The sequence below is a fragment of the Podarcis pityusensis genome (genome assembly GCF_964106645.2).
Source record: "Podarcis pityusensis genome assembly, chromosome: 14".
NCBI lineage: Eukaryota > Metazoa > Chordata > Lepidosauria > Squamata > Lacertidae > Podarcis > Podarcis pityusensis.
Window position 1 is genome coordinate 9788769 of NC_138039.1, and position 21729 is coordinate 9810497.

Below are 21729 nucleotides of genomic sequence, written 5' to 3' on the forward strand. Positions count from 1 at the left end.
CTAAGGGACCAGAGACAGATTTCGTCCTGGGTGTTCCAGACCGTTGCTGGCAGAATTAAATCTGGTTTTGTGCTAGCATCACACAGGAAGGTGGTGGATGTTTGGCGGAAGGCAGGGCGAGAGGCGGGGAACGGACGACCTTCTGCAATGCGCTGTATGTGGGACGACCTTCTGCAATGCACTCTATGTGGGGCTACCTTTCAAGGTGACCCGGAAACTACAACTTATCCAGAATGCAGCAGCTAGACTGGGAGTGGCCACCAAGACCATATAACACTGGTCCTGAAAGACCTACATTGGCTCCCAGCACGTTTCCGAGCACAATTCAAAGTGTTGGCACTGACCTTGAAAGCCCTAAACGGCCTCAGCCCAGTATACCTGAAGGAGCATCTCCACCTTCATCCTTCTGCCCGGACACTGAGGTCCAGCCCAGAGGGCCTTCTTGCGGTTCCCTCCCTGTGAGAAGTGAGGTTACAGGGAACCAAGCAGAGGGCCTTCTCGGTGGTGGTGCCCTCTCATCGGATGTCAAGGAAATAAACAACTATCTGACTTTTAGAAGACATCTGAAGGCAGCTCTGTTTAGGGAAGTTTTTAATGTTTGATTTATTGTGCTTTTAATATTCTGTTGGGATCTGCCCAGAGTGGCTGGGGAAACTTAGCCAGATGGACGGGGTATAAATATCATCATCATCATCTTCATCCCAGGGGGAGAGACTGGGAGGAGAAAGGGAAGCTCTCAGGTAAGAGCTGAAACGCTCCACCACTTTCTGTGCATGATAAGGGAACTACCCTTGAGAGAGGACTATGCATTTTCTTTCTTTCTTTCAGGCTGTCATATAGCTGGATTTTCCCAGACATCACCAGGATTTCAAAGGCGGAATTGGCGTCCGGGAAGAATTGCCAGAAGGTGGCACTTTGTCCTGGATCTTAGGCAAGTCAATCAAACAATTGTGGGTTTGGGGTTGTTTGCCTTTTCAGGGTTTGTCCTGGTTTTCATTTTTTGAAATATTGCAACCCTACTTTCTCTCTCTTGTTTGCTTTTAATTTAGATTAGTTTCTTTTATCATACTGTATTATGAACAAAGCTTTTCTAAAATCTTATGAAAAAGATTTTGTGCTGTTATTATTACCAACCGTTATATTCCTTACCTACCCTCCATGCCTTACGACAACTCAAAAAATATAATATTAGATTTCTCTGGAAATGCTTGCCAAAAAAAAGTCTTTTCTTTCCACACAGCCTTAGTGACTCAACTCAGGTCCTGCAAAAGTAGCTGGAGGGCAGATCCCACGATCCCTGACCTCTGGCCATTGCATTAATAATAATAATAAAAATTATTTATACCCCACCCTCCCTGGCTAGAGCTGGGCTCAGTGCGGCTAACACCAATAAAATCACAGTAGAAACATAACATCGGGGAAAGAGAGCGGAGGAAAAAATTGCATGCAAAAGTGTGTACGCTGGGAGAAAATAGCACTAAAATTATCAGACAGGGCACAGCTACGGGTACTACATAATACCCGTATGGCATTTGTAAGAACCTGATCATTTAGTGTAGCAGCACCTAACCTTCGGAACTCCCTGCCTCTTGAGATGATGCAGGCGTCTTCACTATACCCTTTTTGGCGCCTGCTAAAATACCGTATTTTTCCATCTATAAGATGCCCCCATGTATAAGACTCCAATTGGGGGACTCCAATTTAAGAAAATGGGGGGAGATGTATCTGTGTATAAGACGCCTCCAAATTTTTGACAGTATTTTTTAGGGGGGAAACCTAGTCTTATACACAGAAAAATATGGTAATTCCTGTCTAGACAAACCTATCCAGATGCTTAGAATGTCAAGGTGATTTTAATATGTTCTAGCATTTTATCTTTCGTATGTTTTAAAGAAGTTTTGTAAGTTTTTCTTGAATTTACTGTTTTAGATTTTGTAAACCGCTTTGTTTTTCCAATCAAGCAGTGAATACATTTTATGAAATAAATAATAAATAAAATGCTGATGAATTTTCAGGACTCTTTTTAAAAAATAGAACTCAAGATTGGAAAAAGGAACCTTATAACAAAACAAAAAAATGACAGGAAGAGAGAAGAATCCAGAAATCCAGAAAACTAAATGCCAAATATGAAGTCTCTGCAATGCAACAGCTGAAATAGTTAAATCCAGAAACTCATCATCACCTATCCTGACAATGCCTCCACAACACACAATGATCTGAATAAAAGAAAACTTCTGTTCAACATGCAAAATGTCCCTATAGTCATATGTTTTAGATGCTGAAATGTCAGCATAAGATGTTCAAAACATTATTTGGATAATTGAAATTCCAAATGCATTTTGGCTTAGGAGTCTTCTCTACTGGCTTGTTTGATTATGCAACATCCTTTCTGCATGAGTTCAGCCTAAAACTACAAATAATTTTGCTTTAAAAGTGAAATAAAAAAACCAAGTCACCCAATTTTCTCCAGTTGCATAAACTAAAAACAGTCTTCTGCCCCTCAAATCATTGCCTGTGCCAGTGTCAAAAGCCTTTATCTCCACTTGGCTCAAGCTTACAAAAATTGGCTATCATCTGTTAAAAACAATATATAATCATATAACAGAAAACCATCTCTCTGTACACATACAGAAAAACTTACTAATGTAAACTTCTGAGTCCTACTAGTCAGGAATTCATCCTATGAACTCAAGCAGAAGGACCTCCTATATATTACCAAACCTTATTCATTGCACACCTGACCTTAACATGTTAATCAGGTCCCTACTCCCATTTCTTAGACATTTCCATCCATTCTGTGAAGACTTACAGTGACAGCAATCGCCAATCTCTTCCCCTGTATATATGAATACAGAGTAATAACCACAATGGCGAAAAGGATGGCACAATTCCTAGCAAGACTGCACCTTGCTCCAATTCTTACACAGCAGACGTCCGTTCTATGTTTCCATGGAGTCTGTTAGGTGCTTCTGTCTTTAATGGCCCACCTGGTTTCAAATAGCCATCATTGGTTTTTTCCCCCTTCAATTATTTTTATTTATTTTCCAAAATTTTAAACAAACGAACAAACATACATCTTAATTGTACTTCATCCGATCTTAGTAACATTGTTAAGTGACTTCCTCAAATCCCCCTGGCTGGATTTCAGTGTATATCATTGTAACAGTTTTCCAAAACCAATTTTCTTATAGAATTAACTTAATCACTTAACATCTTTCTTTCTTTTCCTTTTAACTTTAAACATGTTATTCTCTAACATTTCATATTTAAATCCTAAGCCTGGATGGTTTCTGGGTAGGAGTTGATCACGGTGAGGGTTTGCCAAGCGTGCCTTCCTCTTAGCACGTTTCCCCCTTTCGTCCTGAGTCCGCGACCAGAAGGAGGAGGACTGGAGGAAATTCAAAGACTATTTAGTTAAATAGGTTAAGATAACTTAATTGGAAAAACTTGCAAATATCAAATAGCCATCAGTGTTGGAGCTGCTGGCATCTGAGAAGAGAGAAGGGCAGGCCAAAGTCAAGGGGGCACCAGGGAGACCACTACAGGCCATTGGTCCATCCAGCCAGCCCAGATTTGTTCCACAATGGTTTTTAAAAAGTGTTTGAAACAGCCCTGTTTGAGTGGCCAGGTGGGGGGGAAACCCAGGTCACTGGCAGAGGAAAGGGGGGGCAAGGGGAGCGTGCCGCCCCGGCACCATCGGGGAGGGGGGTACCATTGCGGCCACTCCCCACCGCACCGGCGCCATGCCCCACAGGCGGCACACCACAACCCCATCTGCTCTCTGCTCCCGGGTGTCAAAGCATGCAGCTCTGCCACTGACCCAGCTGGGGCTTTTGTCCCTTTAATAAAGCTGTGTAGCAGAGGGAAGGTCAGGGAAGCTGGTTTGGCAAGATGTAGCATGTCTTCCGTATAGTTAAAGCTATGGTTTTCCCACTAGTGATGTATGGAAGTGAGAGCTGGACCATAAAGAAGGCTGATCGCCGAAGAATTGATGCTTTTGAATTATGGTGCTGGAGGAGACTCTTGAGAGTCCCATGGACTGCAAGAAGATCAAACGTATCCATTCTTAAGGAAATCAGCCCTGAGTGCTCACTGGAAGGACAGATCGTGAAGTTGAGGCTCCAATACTTTGGCCACCTCATGAAAAGAGAAGACTCCCTGGAAAAGACCCTGATGCTGGGAAAAATGGAGGGCACAAGGAGAAGGGGACGACAGAGGACGAGATGGTTGGACAGTGTTCTTGAAGCTACCAGCATGAGTTTGACCAAACTGCGGGAGGCAGTGGAAGACAGGAGTGCTTGGTGTGCACGAAGAGTCGGACACGACTAAACAACAACAAGCATGTCTTCTGCAACTGCAGTTCAGTGGGCTGGCTATACCAGCTGAGATCCCCTCTTCTGCCCTACGGCAGGTGCAACGGCCTTGTTCTTTTTTGCTAGACCTCCTGAGATCCCCATTTCAGCCCAGCTATTAAAGGCACAGGAGCCCTTTGAAGGAGCCTCTGGCAACCCTAGATTTATTTATTTTTCATGGAGTCAGGGTGGGGTCAGGAGCTGGATTTGAGGAGAAGGGGTGACTACAGGCAGTGGAAAAAAGGGAAATGTATGGGAAAATCGGACAATTTCAGTTTCTGAGTTTTCCAACCTTAAGTTTAGTTTTCCACATTTCCACATCAGCTTGCATTAAAAGAAAAAGAAAAAATCCTCGTGAAAATTCATTCGCATTGTAGTGTGACTTTCTCTAGCTAACATACCCATTTTTACAAAAGCGGCTTCCCATAATATAATCATAGCTGTTTCCCTTTTTTAAGGGAAATTCCCTTATTCCAAATAGGATTCCTTGCAAGAAAAGGGAAAAGTTGACAGCTATGAATATAATGTGACCTTGTGCACTATTTTCACCAATACGTGTGCTTCTATGCACACTTTGCTCTGGGAGGACATACATTCCGGGACACAAGACAACTATGCTGGAAAATTCGGAGCAGTGTGGATTTCAAAGGATAGTTGTCTTTCAGTCCTTGAATTGGTTTGGATAGTGTGACCCAGGTTGGGTGGCATTTAAATCTGAATGGAGCCTAATTTATCCCCCGATCCCTAACTACCAGGTATACACTCAAGCTGCAAGCATGCAGGCAGTATTTTGGATCTCCAGTGAGGGAGAAGCTTGATGACTTGGTCTTAAGCCAACGGGTGGGCTTTTGAGGGGCGACCCCCAGGAAACTCTGCATCCTGTGGCGCAATGGGTCAGTGTGTCTGGCTAACAACCAGAAGGTTGGTGGTTCGAGCCCACCCAGGGACGACTGTGGGCAGAATTTCGGCATTGCAGGGGGTCTACCTATGATTCTTTGAAGAGGGAGGGAGGATTGCAGGCCTTTTCCCTGCTGGAGAAACCCCGGGCTGCTTCTGTAAATAGAAGCCCAAGAGAAAGTTCTGCCCTTGTTTGGACCAATATCCAGCCTCTGCCACAGTGAGGATACCAAAGGGAGTATTCCAGTTCCATGCAACAGCTGGGGATTAAGATGCCCGGCCAAAGGGGTGAGTCAGCAACTCCTGCATTTTGTGCTGTGACTAATAAAATATCGGAGTCTAAACAGGCGCACGCACCCCTCTCTCTTAAAAGAACTGCACGAGACCCGCTTCCAGACTTTCCCTCCTGGTCTTTTGCTAAAGGAAGAAGCACCTTCTCCTGTCAATTTGGGCTACTAATTAGTTGCTGCCTCCGTGAAAGGAAAGTTAATCCACCCTTCTGCTTGTCCCAGCCCAAGCAGTTTTCTGTTTGCCCCATGCTTTTTAGGCATGGATCTAAGTCAGGGGTCAGCAAACTTTTTCAGCAGGGGGCCGGTCCACTGCCCTCAGACCTTGGGGGGCAGACTATATTTTTTTGGGGGGGAGTGAACAAATTTCTATGCCCCACAAATAACCCAGAGATGCATTTTAAATAAAAGGACACATTCTACTCATGTAAAAACACCCTGATTCCCGGACCGTCTGCGGGCTGGATTTAGAAAACGATTAGGCCGGATCTGGCCCCCGGGCCTTAGTTTGCCTACCCATGATCTAAGTGGTTCTGCCTTTGCCTTGAAAAACCCACTCTTTAGTGCTCAATCGGAACAAACGACAATCCATGGAAATCCCATTTGTCATTTGTTCTGTTTCAGTGCTGAACTTCAGCTTTTTCTGGGAGAAATGGAGCTATAGATAAACCCAGAAGGGAGCCTTTTTTCCTCATCCTGGTCACAGTCCATTGCTTTGTGGATGCGCAGAATTGTTGTTTTTGCTCATTTGCACATTTAGGCACATGTAACTAACACTCACACAATTGATTGAAGACGATGCTTTCAGCCTGTCGACAGCCCTAATGATCATTTATATAGCAGCAACAAGGTGCAGGGCACTTGGCAGAGTAACATCAGGGTAGCGAGGGCAAGGAGCCAGGTACAACAGCACCGTTGTAGCTTCTCAACGACCCTGTCCCTGCAGCCTAACACAGTAGAGCGCATTTAGCCGTTCAAAACGCGGCTGGAGGAGCAAAGGTTACCCAGTGTTTTCTGAGTGGTGGACCCAAAGACAGTGGATAACTGACAAGCCCTCCAGGCCAAGGATGGGGAACCTGTGGTCCTCTAGATGTTCTTGGACTTCGGCTCTCATCAGCCCCAGCTCACTTAGCCAATGATGAGACCAATGACGAGACTTTGGTAGTCTTTCGTAATTTGGCGCCTTGGGTGAGGCCAAAATTTGGTGCCCCCAAATGCATCTTCTCAATTATGGAGCTGTATGGTTTTGTGGCCCCCTCAGCTCAGCGCCCTGTTCAGGGGAACTGCCTGCAGCACCCTAAAATCTGGTGCATATGAGATGATGGGAGTTGTAGTTCAGCAACGTCCAGAGGGCCACAGGTTCTCCACCTCTCCCTGGGGTTCCACTTTTAAATGTTCAATATAAAATATTGCTGTATGAATCTTTTCATGCAAATGGAATGACTTTAAACATAGCAGGCTATATCGGAACCACTAAAATCATCCCCTTTCGGCACCTGCTAAAATGATTCCTGTTTAGACGAGCCTATCCAAATGCTTAGAAAGTTGATGTGAATCTTAATCTATTCTAGTGTTTCAGCTTTTTGTATGTTTTAAATTATTGTTTACGTTTTTCTTGATTTTATCATTTTATCTTTTTGTAAACCGCTTTGAGGGTGTTGGGTTTTTTTTTGCAATCAAGAGATGTAATACAGTGGTACCTCAGGTTAAGTACTTAATTCGTTCCAGAGGTCCGTTCTTAACCTGAAGCACCACTTTAGCTAATGGGGCCTCCTGCTGCTGCCGCGCCGCTTGAGCCCGATTTCTGTTCTCATCCTGAAGCAAAGTTCTTAACCTGAAGCACTATTTCTGGGTTAGTGGAGTCTGTAACCTGAAGCATATGTAACCTGAAGTACCACTGTATATTATTATCTCAACACACATACACATATATTTATTTAACCTACTATATTTTGTATAAACAGGCTCCAACTTTATTTATACAAAATATATTAGGTTACAAATGCATATATATGTATAGATAATTCTTATGATATAGTATACATTTCTATCTTTGTTTACATTTTCAATTTTTTATCTTCATTCCATGTTGTTTATTTTAACTGTTGTTTTGAAAATAATTATAAGAAAACCAATCAAGCGGTGTATAAATTTTAGGAAATAAAAAGATAAAACAAATGATTTCAATCCAAGCACTGGACTATATACAGTGGTACCTCAGGTTAAGTACTTGATTCATTCCGGAGGGCCGTTCTTAACCTGAAACTGTTCTTAACCTGAAGCACCACTTTAGCTAATGGGGCCTCTGGCTGCTACTGCATCACCGGAGCACGATTTCTGTTCTCATCCTGAAGCAAGGTTCTTAACCTGAGGTACTATTTCTGAGTTAGTGGAGTCTGTAACCTGAAGCGTCTGTAACCCGAGGTACCACTGTATGCATATTAAGCACTGATCTCTCTTTTCGGTCTCTCCTCACTTCACTTGACATGAGCCACCCATTGTCTAAATCTGCTTTCACTCTGGCTTCCTTCTCACCGCTAGCCGACCCAAGTCTCTCCCTTCACCTGGCGCAACGGAGCCTCGGCTCAGACGGTGCCTTTAATGAGAGAAATCTGCAAGACAGGGCTTCTATTTCGGCCTCTCCTCCGGTCCCTCGAGCCACAAGGCCCTGTTTATAAGACACCCTATAAGGAAGAAGAGAAGGAAGAAGAAATCCCCAAGAAACTGAGGCAACACTTGATCTCTCCTGAGGGATCTGATCCTGGGCCAATCAGCTTCTCTTAAGCAAAGTTGTCAGTACTCATAGGGAGAAAGTGATATCTTCAAGACTCTCGTTGTTTGGGTATAAAAGAAACCAGCCAGTGTCTTGCTAATCAGGGGTGTCTCTGTGTCCTGTTCTCTGGTAGGTATTCCCGGGCCATTCCTGGCAGGAGGCGGGAGGGAATTGTGGTACAGTCTGGATTGCGGTACACGGAAGAAACTAAAGCATGAAGCCTTATTCTAATTCTCTCTCCATAGGGTTAACTATTATTCTTAACACTGGCGTTAACTAGTATTATTTAATAGACTATTGTATTTTAATATTCTGTTGAAAGCCACCCAGAGTGGCTGGGGAAACCCAGCCAGATGGGCGGGGTATAAATAATACATTAATTATTATTATTATTATTATTATTATTATCATCATCATCATTATCCAGTAACGCTGGGGTAGGTGTTTGGTGGTTTTGCTATTTTATTTTTTGGCTCTTGTTTTGATTAATCGATTGCGTTTGTTCTACTTCGGCTGTCTTATTTCTTGTTTGGCAACATGCTGTTTACCGCTTCTGGGACCTTTGCGCCCCAAAACGGTATATAAATAAACCACGCCGTTGCTTAAGCGTTGAGAGCCAGTAGCAGCTGGTTCCCTTTGGGACTGGTAGGGCGGAAGGCTGGGAGACCAACAGTAGGTGGCGCCAGAGAGAGTGAGAGGTAGAACCAACAAATGGACCAATGGGCCAGCCCTCTGCTGCTTGGAAAGAAAACATAGAAGAAATTTAATAGATCCCCTATTTATTTATTTATTTATTTATTTATTTATTTATTTTAACCTTGAGACGGTGTGCTGCTTTTTATTTTTCCCTGCCCAGGAGCCCACAACACTCTTCCTAGCCTCTTCTTCTTCCTTCCCTCTTCTGCCTTGTGCCTAACCCTGAGCCAAGATGCCTGGCGGATACAAAGGAGAATGTGGGGATGATGTGGATCCTATGCCATTTCTGGCTCCTAGCGAGAAAGAGAGGATCGAGGCCATAAGCAAACCATACGATATCAAGAAGTCTGTCTGGGTCAAGGATGAAAAGGAGGGATTTGTCGCTGGAGAGATCCAGTCCGAGACGGATACCCAAGTCACTGTGAAGACGGTGACCAATCAGGTGACTTGGTGGGACAGGAGGGATGATTTCTGGGTCTTGCAAAGTCTTTGATCTGCTCCTTAGCCGGAATAAACACCTGGCAATGCTTTTGGAACTGGAGAAGGAACATCAGCTGTAGGGAAGTGATGGGGTGGCTGGGCAGATAAAGAGATTCAACCCCTTTTTGCATGAAGAAGTTGGTTATTTATGTAAAAAAACACATACAACAACCACAACCAAGACTTTGGAGTTCTGAATGCCATCCATTAAAAGCGTATGGCTCCCCCCAGAATCCTGGGAACTGTAGTTTGTGAAAGGTGCTAGGAATTGAGCTCTATAAGGGACAAACTACAGTTTCCAGGGCTGGATGCATCAAAGAAGCTATTAAGCTAAATGCATTGTAAACGTCATATAGGGAAATCCTGTTGGTGAAAAACAGGACTCCACAGCGCCATCTGGTGCCACAGTGTCTAAAACGCTTTATCTTTAAAAATGTAGCTGAGTCCCAGGATTCTTTGGGGAAAGCCAAGTGCTTTAAGTGTATGGTGCGACCACAGCCTGGTAGCCGATCCATACTGTTGTTTAAGGTGGAATGTAAGCTTCCTGTCCCTGCACTAATTCGCCTCCAAATCGCTGCCTGCCCTTCTCCTTCAGTCCGGATTTTCTCATGCCCTCACCTTTTCGAAGTAAAAGTAAAGGACCCCTGGACGTTTCGAAGTACAGTGGTACCTCGGGTTACATACACTTCAGGTTACAGACACTTCAGGTTACAGACTCCGCTAACCTAGAAATATTACCTTGGGTTAAGAACGTTACCTCAGGATGAGAACAGAAATCGTGCTCCGGCGGCACGGCAGCAGCAGGAAGCCCCATTAGCTAAAGTGGTGCTTCAGGTTAAGAACAGTTTCAGGTTAAGTATGGACCTCCGGAACGAATTAAGTACTTAACCCGAGGTACCACTGTACTATATCCCTGGCCCGTGAAAATCTGGAAGTGGAAAGAGAGGCATTGGTTTGGAGGAGAATGTCGTATGGACAGCAGAAAATGAATGGAGGTACAGAGGTGCCTCGCAAGACGAAATTAATTCGTTCTGTGGGTTTTTTCGTCTTGCGAGTTTTTTCGTCTTGCGAAGCACGGTATCCCAAAGTCTTCAAAATCACCAAAGTCTTCAAAAACCTCAAAAAAGGCTACCACGCCGCGTGCTATGAGTTGCTCCTCGAAGTCACCCTGGGTATTAACGGTTTTAAGAAAAAGGAAACAAACTTGCAAGACGTTTTCGTTTTTTTCGTTTTTCGTCTTGCGAAGCAAGCCCATAGGGAAATTTGTCTTGCGAAGCAACTCAAAAAACGAAAAACTCTTTCATCTTGCGAGTTTTTCGTCTGGCGAGGCATTAGTCTTGCGAGGTACCACTGTACATGAAGCCGATTGTCCATGCTAAACAACAGTATGGATGAGCCTGGAATTGTAACTCAGTCAGGAGTGTCGAAAGCAAAGGATTAGATTATGAGCTCCTGATTTCTATGGGGCCAATTTTGTTAGGATGCCTTCAAAACCAGTTTGCAATATTTTGGGTCTTACTTGAGAGAGTTATTTTTAACTAACGGTTGATTGATTTTATTCTCTGATGGTGGATTTTTCTGCTGTGTTCGTTCGATGGCTTAACTATCACTATACAGTGGTACCTCTGGTTACGAATGCTTCTGGTTACGAGCGCCGCTAACCCGGAAGTAGCTGCTCCTGGTTGTGAACTTTGCCTCAGGATGTGAACAGAAATCGTGCACCGGAGGCGCATGCACAGCGGGAAACCCCATTAGCGAAAGTGCGCCTCAGTAGGAGAACGCTTTCAACTTAAGAACGGACCTCCAGAACAAATTAAGTTTGTAACCAGAGGTACCACTGTACATTCACATTTCCACCATTGATTTAAGGCCCTGCAGAAAGGGCGTGTAAATACCGTTAAGTAAAGGAACATATACATCACCATGTTTTGGAAATTTTGGGTGCTGTGCCTCAAGATTTTCGCTAAACCGTGACTTCTCCACCCACAGACGGTCACCGTTAAGAAGGATGATGTCCAGCAGATGAACCCACCCAAATTCTACCAGGTCAATGACATGGCCAACATGACCTTCCTGAATGAAGCCAGTGTCTTAGACAACCTGCGCCAGCGTTATGTCCTGATGAGGATCTATGTAAGTGAGAAGATGGGTGAAGGCATCTGAGACAAGCAGGTGCTGCAGGCAGTAGACTAGAGAGTCAGGTAGCTCCTAGGGCAGGGGTCTGCAACCCGCAGCTCCGGAGCCACATGTGGCTCTTTTACACCTTTGCCGCGGCTCCGGGGCGGATACTAGCGAGGGGAGGAGGCGCATTGTGCGCCCCGACACTCCCCACTGTGGCGGGCGCTGTACAGGCTGTGACGTCGCATGGGGGTGGTGCGTGCGTTAGTCACGCACCGTCCCAACGTCACCTTCCCGCCTGCCCGCCCGCTACATTGTAAGGGGCATGTATGCTGGTCACTGCATTGAAAGGGGGCATGTACGCTGGTCACTGTTTTGAAGGGGAGTGAAGAACACACACACAAAAAAAGGTAACTTGTTAATTTAACGTTTATTTCTATGAGGAGGAGTAATTTTGAGGGGTCAAACAAAGAAATAATAAAAAAGTGACAAAAAAGTTATTTTTATAATGACGAGTTTTGCGGCTCCCAGGTTTTTTTTTGTTCAGAAACGGGTCCAAGTGGCTCTTTTTGTCTTAAAGGTTGCAGACCCCTGTCCTAGGGCAAGATTTGGAAGTCAAACTGCATGAGGTACTTTTAACGGAGGAATCCGAGGGCTCCCTTGGGCAAAAAAACAAAAACACCAACCAGGACAATTTGGAGCAAAACAGCAGCCTGTAGGCTTGGCCTTTATTGGAAACTGTCGCAACAGCACCCCCACCCACAACAAGATGAAGCAAAATGGAAGCCCAGAACAAAAGAAGACCCCAGCTTTTATTAGTTACTAATCCCCCAAACTACACCCCTAAGACTACATCACAACAACGTCACAACTACATCACAAAAAGGAGGGGTTGAGGGAGTTGTGGAGGTAACCTGAGTATCTTGTCACCTGGCTGGTTCCTCCTTTCCCCCTTCCCCATGAGTACTTTCCAGGTGACAAAGGAGAGTTTGCAGTTTCCTGCCCCCAGAGGGAAGAGCTGATCATTGTCCTTTGTTCCAGTCCATGCTGAATCCACTCCTATATGCAAGTTCTTTGTGACCTTGATGGTCTTCTGTCTAGGACCATCAGGGTTGGCATAGCAACTGGGCAGGACCTCCTGTGTATATGCTGGTATGCTCAAGGGATTATGGCTGCCCTGTATCAAACCTTCCCCATTTTGTAGTCCTTCCTTCATGGAGTAAAATAAAAGTGGAACGGTGCAGATCCGATGTATGGTTGATTTTCTATGAATTTATAACAGAAGCGGAGCGTATGTAGTGTGTGTGTCAAGTTTGTACAAACTGAATGATGGGGGGGGGGTTCCTGCGACAGTAAGAAAGATGTGTTGGCCCTCACCTTGGATAAAACAAATAGAAGATTGAAGACAGAGAGCGACAACACAAGAATGGGCCTTTTCTGAGGTGGCTTCTCGACTGTGGAATTGAAATTGATGGAATAGGCGCAGCTTGCAGATTTAGCATATAGAAGAAGAGATCAAGTAGAACGTACGTTTAAAGAAGACTGGAAAAGGTTTGCTGAATATATGGGTGAAAATTGTGTTCGTTTAAAAAACGCTAGTAGCATTAAGATAAATTCAACAGTGTAAATAAGTTTTGATGGATGTAACAATGGATTACTGAATGGTTTAGTTCATGTAAAATATGCAGGGATGTGTGGTATGCAAAACAAATCACGGAAAGAGAAGAAGGGAAGTCATTGATTTATGTTGAAACAGTAATAATAATAATAATAATAATAATAATAATTAATTTATACCCAACCCATCTACTCTGGGCGGCTTCCAACAAAATATTAAAATACAATCGCTGTTTTGTGTTCTTTCCAGACCTACTCTGGCCTCTTCTGTGTCACCATCAACCCTTATAAGTGGCTGCCCATCTACGGATCCCGAGTGGCCCAGATGTATAAGGGCAGGAAGCGCACAGAGATGCCACCTCACCTCTTCTCCATCTCTGACAACGCCTACCATGACATGCTCATGGGTGAGTACAGAGAAGGACCTCCAGCCTCCCTGGTACCTCTGCTCACAAGCTCAGAGGCAGATCACATCCACTGCAGGCAAAATGTCCCGGGTTCTTCCTTCTGTTAGAGCTGGGAAGGACCTTTAGAGAGCAGCGGCCAGTCAGGGTAGACAACGCTGAACTAGATAGGCTGATGGTCTCACTCAGCATAAGGCAGCTTCCTATGTTCCAGCACTGGTCCAAGATATTGTCCTAGCTGAGCTGACCAGCCGTGAAACCACTAGGACCTCCTTGCACCCCTCCATTGCTTTGGGGAACTGTGGTCACATGGCACATCTCTGCAGAGTTGCATAGACAGTGACCTCAAGTAGACAAAGCTCAGTGGTAGAGGATGTGTATGGCATGCAGGAAGTCCCAGTCTCAAATCCTGGCATCTCCAGGTAGGACTAGGAAAGGCTTCATGCCTGAAATATTGGAGAGCCATTGCCAAGATGGTCATTGTAGACTTTCCCAAACTTGGGTCTCCAGTTGTTGTTGGACTACAACTCCCATCATCCCTAGCTAGCAGGACCAATGGTCAGGGATGATGGGAACTGTAGTCCAAAAACAACAACAACAGCTGGAGACCCAAGTTCGAGAAATCTTGACACTGTAGACAATACTGAGCTCAATGGAACAATGGTTTGACTCAGTCTAGGGCAGCTTCCGGTGTTCCTGTAGACGAGGGAGACTGTAGGTCAACCTTCCACAACATGGGGGTGCCCGGATGTGTTGAACTTCAACTTCCATCAGCCACAGTTGGCATGGTCAATGGTAGGGGATGATGGGAATTGTAGTCCAGCAACATCCAGATGGGACGCGGGTGGCGCTGTGGGTTAAACCACAGAGCCTGGGACTTGACGATCAGAAGGTCGGTGGTTCGAATCCCCACGATGGGGTGAGCTCCCGTCGCTCGGTCCCTGCTCCTGCCAACCTAGCAGTTTGAAAGCACGTCAAAGTGCAAGTAGATAAATAGGTACCGCTCCGGCGGGAAGGTAAACGGCGTTTCCGTGTGCTGCTCTGATTCGCCAGAAGCAGCTTACTCATACTGGACACATGACCCGGAAGCTGTACGCCGGCTCCCTCGGCCAATAAAGCGAGATGAGCGCCGCAACCCCAGAGTCGCTCACGACTGGACCTAATGGTCAGGGGTCCCTTTACCTTTACCTAACATCCAGAGGGCACCAGTTTGGGGAAAGGTCTGCTGCAGAGGTTGACCCAATACAATTTGCTTTCTGAGGGAAAGATGGTACTCGCCCTCATTCCATGGAACCACCAGATGAATCTTGCTTCAGGATAGTGGCAAGCGGGGTTGTGTCCTCCTGCCCTCTTCAAAAAATCCAAATTTGTGGGAAGACAGGAAACAATCAAGCTGGAGTGACTATAGAGCTGTAATTCAGCCCCATAGCACTTTTAATACCCACTTGGCATGATGTGTTCTTCTTCCTCCCACAGAGCGTGAAAACCAGTCTATGCTGATCACGTAAGTGTATACATTTATTAATTTTTTTATTTTATTTTTTATTATTGCTGCTTAAAATATTTATAAGCCACCTTGGGTTTAAAATCTGCAAGGCTGCTTACGCAGAGTATGAAAAAGGAAGTACGAAAAAGGAAGCGACATTAATGCACTGGACTCAGCTAGCCTGGTAAAGAAAAAGTGATTTACCGTATTTTTTGCACCATAACACTCACTTTTTTCCTCCTAGAAAGTAAGGGGAAATGTCTGTGCGTGTTATGGAGGGAATGCCTACGGGTGGCATGCCTACGGATTTTCCTCCTCTAAAAACTACGTGCATGTTATGGTCAGGTGCGTGTTATAGAGCGAAAAATACGGTATATGTACTGTATATGCGATATAACATTGTGCCACCAGAAGGCGACGTGGAGTCCCGTTTTTTTCAGCCTGTTTTCCCTGTTTTAAATTTGCAGCGCTTTAAACTGAAGCGCTTCTTTGATCTTAAAATAACCCTGAATTAATAAAAAGGATGCAGCTAGAATTTCAACCAGACAAGGATTAAATGTAAGGTATTGGTTGTGTTTAGAATAGATTTATGAAACATTTAGAAAACTTATTGATTAGAATATTTGCATGAGATTGTATGGGAAAAATACGGAATAACAGATAAATAAATAATCTTACTTAAATATAGGAAGTGCGGTGTAAGCAATGGAAGTCAATCAATGAAATTTTATTATTATTTTCATATTGAGATATTTGTAGAATAAACTTGGAAGAAATTCTTCCAACTTTTCTTCTTCTTTTTTTCCTCTTTATTTTTTCTTCTTTTTTTCTCTTTTGTTCCTTTTTCATATATATGTGCTTATTTGAAATATATATGTATGTATGTATTTGCAATATTTTGCTTATATTTTGTAACAATTATGTTAAATAATAATAATAAAAAAAAGAATTTCAACCGAAGGCCAATTCATCTTCTTAGACACCTATTGGATGGGAGTCTTCTTAGCTTGGCTTAGGTTGGCATCTGAAAGACAGCAAGGAAGGAGCAATGAAGATTTCCCTAGGGAGGGAGTCCTACAGCTTTGGTGCCAGCACCAAAAAGATCCTGCCCCTTTCACTAGACCTCAGACAGTGGGGACACACAAAGCAGGGCTGTCATAGAGGTTCTTAGCAGTTGGTCCGAGGGCCACATTCAGAGACTTATTCTGGAGAGATGGAGTGAAAATGAAGTACGTATTTTTCACTCTATAGGACGCACCAGACCATAGGATGCACTGGACCATAGGAGGGGGAGAACAGGAAAAAAAAATTTTTTTTCTTGTTCTCCCCCTCAAAAACAAGGTGCGTTCAAGGTGCGTTCAAGAGCAGGCCTTGCTGCTGCCCCCCCGAGCTTGTGGGGCTGGCAGTGGGGGAAGTGCTATTTTCCCCCACCGTCAACCTCAAAGATCCCTGAAGCCTTTGGAGCGCAGCTGCACTCCAAAGGCTTGAGGCTTCGGGGACATCCTTTGTAGCCTTTCAAGCCTCCGCAGCCTTTCAAGCCTCCGCAGGGCAGCGAGGTGAAGGCTTTGCGCAGCCATCCCGAAGCTAGAACAGCTTCGGGCTGCAGGCTGCTATCCACAAGCCTTCGGAGCCCGGCGGTAACTGTCCTAAGCCCTAACTGCAGGTAGCTGTCCTAAGCCCGGGGTGCACAGCACCATGCTCCCCGGGCTTTGGGCTGCTGTGCGCACCGACCCCTCTCGCTCTCCAGGCTTCAGCGAAAGCTTTCATTCGCTCCATAGGACGCACACACATTTCCCCTTCATTTTTGGAGGGGAAAAAGTGCGTCCTATAGAGCGAAAAATACGGTATCCGCATGTGCCTCTGCCCTGTCTCCCCCAGAAACCAGGTCTACCTCATGTGTGAATGACCTTCTCTCGCAGCAGGGGGTTGGAGTTAAAAAATATATATTGATGGATACTTTTCAACCTTGTGGTCCTGATTTCTGCTCCTTTATCTCCTCTTTCACATGTAGTGGAGAATCCGGAGCTGGCAAGACTGAAAATACAAAGAAAGTTATTCAGTACTTTGCCAACATCGGTGGTACTGGCAAGGCCTCTACCGATTCGAAGGTAAGAGGTTTTTCTTTTAGCAGAATGAACTGGGGGCTGTTGTCTTTTTTCTCTCTTTCTTTTTCAAATTTTAATCTTTATTGATTTTAGATATTAAATCCCTCCACCGTGAAACAACAAAAAAGAAAACAAATCACCTCACATAGAAAGAATTTTTTTACATAGAAAATAAGATTCTTCCATATAATTGTGACTTCCGTCATCCTCAATATGGGTCCATCATTACCTTGTTGACTGCATATTTGCATATTTTTTAACTTATCGTTAATTGTCCATATTCTTGGTAGAGTATTTTGTTGCAGAAGTTATTCAAAACATGTCAAAGATTTTATCTGAGAACAATGTTCTTTTAAATATGATTTAAATAAATCCTATTCTTTGTTAAACTCTTGGTTTGTTTAATTCCTGATTTTCCCTGTCATCTTTGCTAATTCTACATATTCAAAAAACTTCACCTGCCATTCCAACTTAGTTGGTATTTTATCTCCCTTCCACCATCTAGCTATTAACATTCTCGCTGCAGTAGTTGCATACATAAATATCTTTCTTAATTCTTTCGGTATATCTGCAGCAATAATACCTAACAAAAGGGTTTCTGGCTTTTTGATTAAAGTTAATTTGAACATTTTTTAAAAGCTCATTATAGATAGTTTTCCAAAAGCTTTTTGTCTTTTTACATTTCTACCACGTGTGGTACATCGTTCCCTCTGATTCTTTACATCTCCAGCAAAAATTTGAGCCCTTTTTATACATTTTTGCCAGCTTGCTTGGCGTAACGTACCATCAGTAGAACATCTTCATGTAGTTTTCTTTTAGCGTATAAAGGTAAAGGGACCACTGACCATTAGGTCCAGTCGTGACCGACTCTGGGGTTGCGGCGCTCATCTCGCTTTATTGGCCGAGGGAGCCGGTGTACAGCTTCCGGGTCATGTGGCCAGCATGACTAAGCCGCTTCTGGTGAACCAGAGCAGCACATGGAAACGCCGTTTACCTTCCCGCCACAGCAGTACCTATTTATCTACTTGCACTTTGACGTGCTTTTGAACTGCTAGGTTGGCAGGAGCTGGTACCGAGCAACGGGAGCTCACCCCGTCACGGGGATTCAAACCGCTGACCTTCTGATCGGCAAGTCCTAGGCTCTGTGGTTTAACCCACAGCGCCACCTGCATCCCTCAGCAAGCCGTAAACTTTATGTCCTTTCTCCAAAGCTTTTCCCAAGATGCCATCTGAATCATCACAGATTTAACCTCCTCCTCTAGCCTGTCCCAATCCAGTAACAGTCTATATATTTTGGAGAGTAACGGTTGTCTTGTACCAGCTGAAATGCAGGCATTGTCTGGAATAATGTGTTAATCATTAGCTGTTGAGAAATCCCCCATGATAAAACTGTGTTGCTGTTGTTACTACAATTGATTCCTCCTTTTAAACCACCATCTCAAGGTGATTTACACATTTTTGTTTGTCTCTGTCAGGGGTCCCTGGAAGATCAAATCATCCAGGCTAACCCTGTACTAGAAGCCTTTGGAAATGCCAAAACAACGAGGAACAACAATTCTTCCCGCTTTGTAAGTATGAGAATCTTAAAATATTTTGAACCCTTGGCCCCTCCTTATTATGCACTGATTCAAGATCACCAGTGTCAAAGCAATGATTCTTCAACGTCAACTTTGTTGGACTGGTCATGTTGTGCGGATGCCTGATGATCGTCTTCCAAAGCAACTACTCTATTCCGAACTTAAAAATGGACAGCGTAATGCTGGTGGTCAACAAAAGAGGTTTAAAGACTGTCTTGAGGCAAATCTAAAAAAAAAAAAAAGTAGTATAAACACCAACAATTGGGAAACACTTGCCTGCAAGTGCTCCAATTGGGGAACAGCCTTTACCAAAGGTGTCATGGGCTCTGAAGACGCTCAAACTCAGGAAACAAGGGAGAAACGTGCTAAGAAGAAGGCACGCTTGACAAATTCACACCGTGATCAACTCCCACCCGGAAACCTATGTCCCCACTGTGGAAGGATGTGTGGATCCAGAATTGGCCTCCAGTCACTTATGGACTCACTGTTGAGTCATGTTTATGGAAGACAATCTTACCCGGCTACAAGGGATCGCCAAAGAAGAAGAAGAAGAAGAAGATGCACTGATTCACACATGCATACACATCACTTGCTTGGTCTTCAACTAATGACCAACACTCGTTGACTCTCAGTTGTCTACACTGAAGGTGATTGTATCACTTTATGAGGTGATAACTGGGCGAACATATCAGACGACACAGCGATTCTTCCAAAGCAGCTCTTTATTTGTAAGCTGGAACAGAACTGAACTGAGTAGCTCAGTCAGCCTGCTTATATAGAGCTCCACTAGAATGCGACAGTAACCATTTTCTGTAACTAGCCAATCACTGAACGTCACTTTCGATCCTTCATTTGCATACAAACTATCCAATCACTGAACGTCACTTTCTATCCTTCATTTGCATAACTATCTACAGTATCCCCCTGGTGGCCCAGGTTGAGAACTTCAGTACATAACAATAACAATTATTTCACCGTTTGCTGGCTGGGACTGATGGCAGTTACAGCCCAAAATGTCCAGAGGGCACCAGGTTCAGGAAGCTGACATAGTGTTGGGGCTTGGCAGGTCTCCATTAGAAAGGCATTCCACAAGGAAGGCACCACCACTGAAAAGACCATGCACTTGTACTGTTTAATCTTTCCTGGGTAAAGCTATTGCCATCTCTATTAACTAACTTGCCTCTTGTTCTTCATCCCAGGGTAAATTCATCCGAATCCACTTTGGCAGCACAGGAAAACTGGCTGGAGCTGACATTGAGAGTTGTAAGTTTCCAAGTTCAGCTAATCTCAACCCCGAAATCCATTTTAGGTGGAATTTGGCAGTAACCTGTTTACTCAGGCAGTGTATGTGTCTAAAATAAAAAGTTGATTGGACATAAGCAAATGTACACATATTTAATCAATTGCCCTGTTTAGGGAAGCTTTTAATATTTGATGAATTATTGTATGTTAATATTTTGTTGGAAGCTGCCCAGAGTGGCTGGGGTATAAATAAAAATTATTATTATTATTATTATTATTATTATTATTATTATATGTATTAATGGAAAATAATTTGAGTAATTGACCAGATTTTTAAAAAATAAACTTGGTGACAGTGCTAACAGGAAGTTACAGATTAAATGACGCAGGTCTGCTCAGCTCATAGTTGCTTCATTTAGTTTTTCTTGGTCCAAGATTTTGATTCCCTGGAGTCAGAATTTAATGTTGCTTGTGCGTGGCATTGCAGTTCAGTTAAGTCATATCAGAGCAACAGAGCTGACTTCTGAAGTGTTTGGATACCGTCTACAACAGTAGTGTCCAAACTTTTTTCAAAGAGGGCCAGATTTGATGAAGTGAAGGACCGTGAGGGCCGACCAAAGGGCCAACTGACCTTTTTCTAGGATTGAAGCTGTTGAGCTTTGGATTTTGCCCCAGGAAATAAACTGCCACAGGGTCCAGATTAAACCGACCAGAGGGCTGGATTAGGCCCCCGAACCGGACTTTGGACATGCCTGGTCTACAGTATCAGCTTAAACCTGGGTATACTTTGTTTTTCAGATCTCCTAGAGAAATCTCGGGTCATCTCTCAGCAACCCGCTGAAAGGGGCTATCACATCTTCTACCAGCTCCTCTCCAATAAGAAGCCAGATCTTGTTTGTATGAAGCTTTCCCCTGTGTATTGGCGGGGGGAGGGGGCTGCAAGAACTGGGGCTGAGGGGCAAATTCAGTTTCCATTTAATGCCAAATCTATCATTCGCACATTCTAAAACAAATTTGTGAACTGAAACACAGCCATCCTTCTAGATTCTCCCTTTTCGGAATTTTGTAACGCAGTTCTCCAACGAAACAATGTTTATAAAAATGCATTGGTTAGCAGAAAGCATACATAAAAAAATCAATGTGTTAGTAAGAGAAATCAGGATTTTTAAAGAAAATAAAATGGCCTATAGCTGCAGAAATGTGGAGAACTGAATTTAAGGTGGGAAAAAATGAGAAATGGAGAGAAGTGAAATTGACAGATCCCTTCTTCCTTACCTAGGAGCAAGCCCCTTTTTAAATGGTGGGACTTGCTCCTGAGAAGGCTTGGGTATGGATTACACCAGTGCTTTTTTTCTGGGGGGGACGCATACCCCTAAACATTTTTTACTTTTGTACATTTACTGTATTTATTTTTCCCAATTTGAACTATAAAATGGTGATTTTCTTGAGTCAAAATGAGAGTAACCCTAAACATTTTTTAGGGGGAGAAAGCACTGGCTTACACCATTAGGATGCTTTTATACTAGATGGTCTGGATGAAATCTTCATGGGAAGATGCTTTGTAAGAACTGGATTTTAGCATGAAGCAAAGCACAAATTTGAGAAGGGGAAAAATGAGAAGCCGAGGCAAGTGAGATGGGCAGGTCCTTCTATCCCTAGCAAGATCAGAATGCTGAACTAACTATCGGGACTGAT

The 21729-nt window shown here is 43.9% G+C and overlaps 1 protein-coding gene across 2 annotated transcripts in view; it reads left to right on the forward strand.

The window, feature by feature from the left end:
- Positions 1 to 8358: 8358 nt before the first annotated feature.
- The window catches only part of MYH16 (myosin heavy chain 16), a 58290-nt gene continuing 44919 nt past the window's right edge, over positions 8359 to 21729 (forward strand). For both annotated transcript variants that reach the window (XM_080980929.1, XM_080980930.1), the window contains exons 1-9: positions 8359 to 8438; positions 9166 to 9447; positions 11475 to 11618; positions 13471 to 13627; positions 15101 to 15128; positions 17122 to 17218; positions 18691 to 18783; positions 19992 to 20055; positions 20833 to 20931. In XM_080980929.1, the coding sequence (XP_080837055.1) occupies positions 9238 to 9447; positions 11475 to 11618; positions 13471 to 13627; positions 15101 to 15128; positions 17122 to 17218; positions 18691 to 18783; positions 19992 to 20055; positions 20833 to 20931 (892 nt within the window). In that variant the 5' untranslated portion in view covers positions 8359 to 8438; positions 9166 to 9237. The remainder of the gene's footprint in view (positions 8439 to 9165; positions 9448 to 11474; positions 11619 to 13470; positions 13628 to 15100; positions 15129 to 17121; positions 17219 to 18690; positions 18784 to 19991; positions 20056 to 20832; positions 20932 to 21729) is intronic.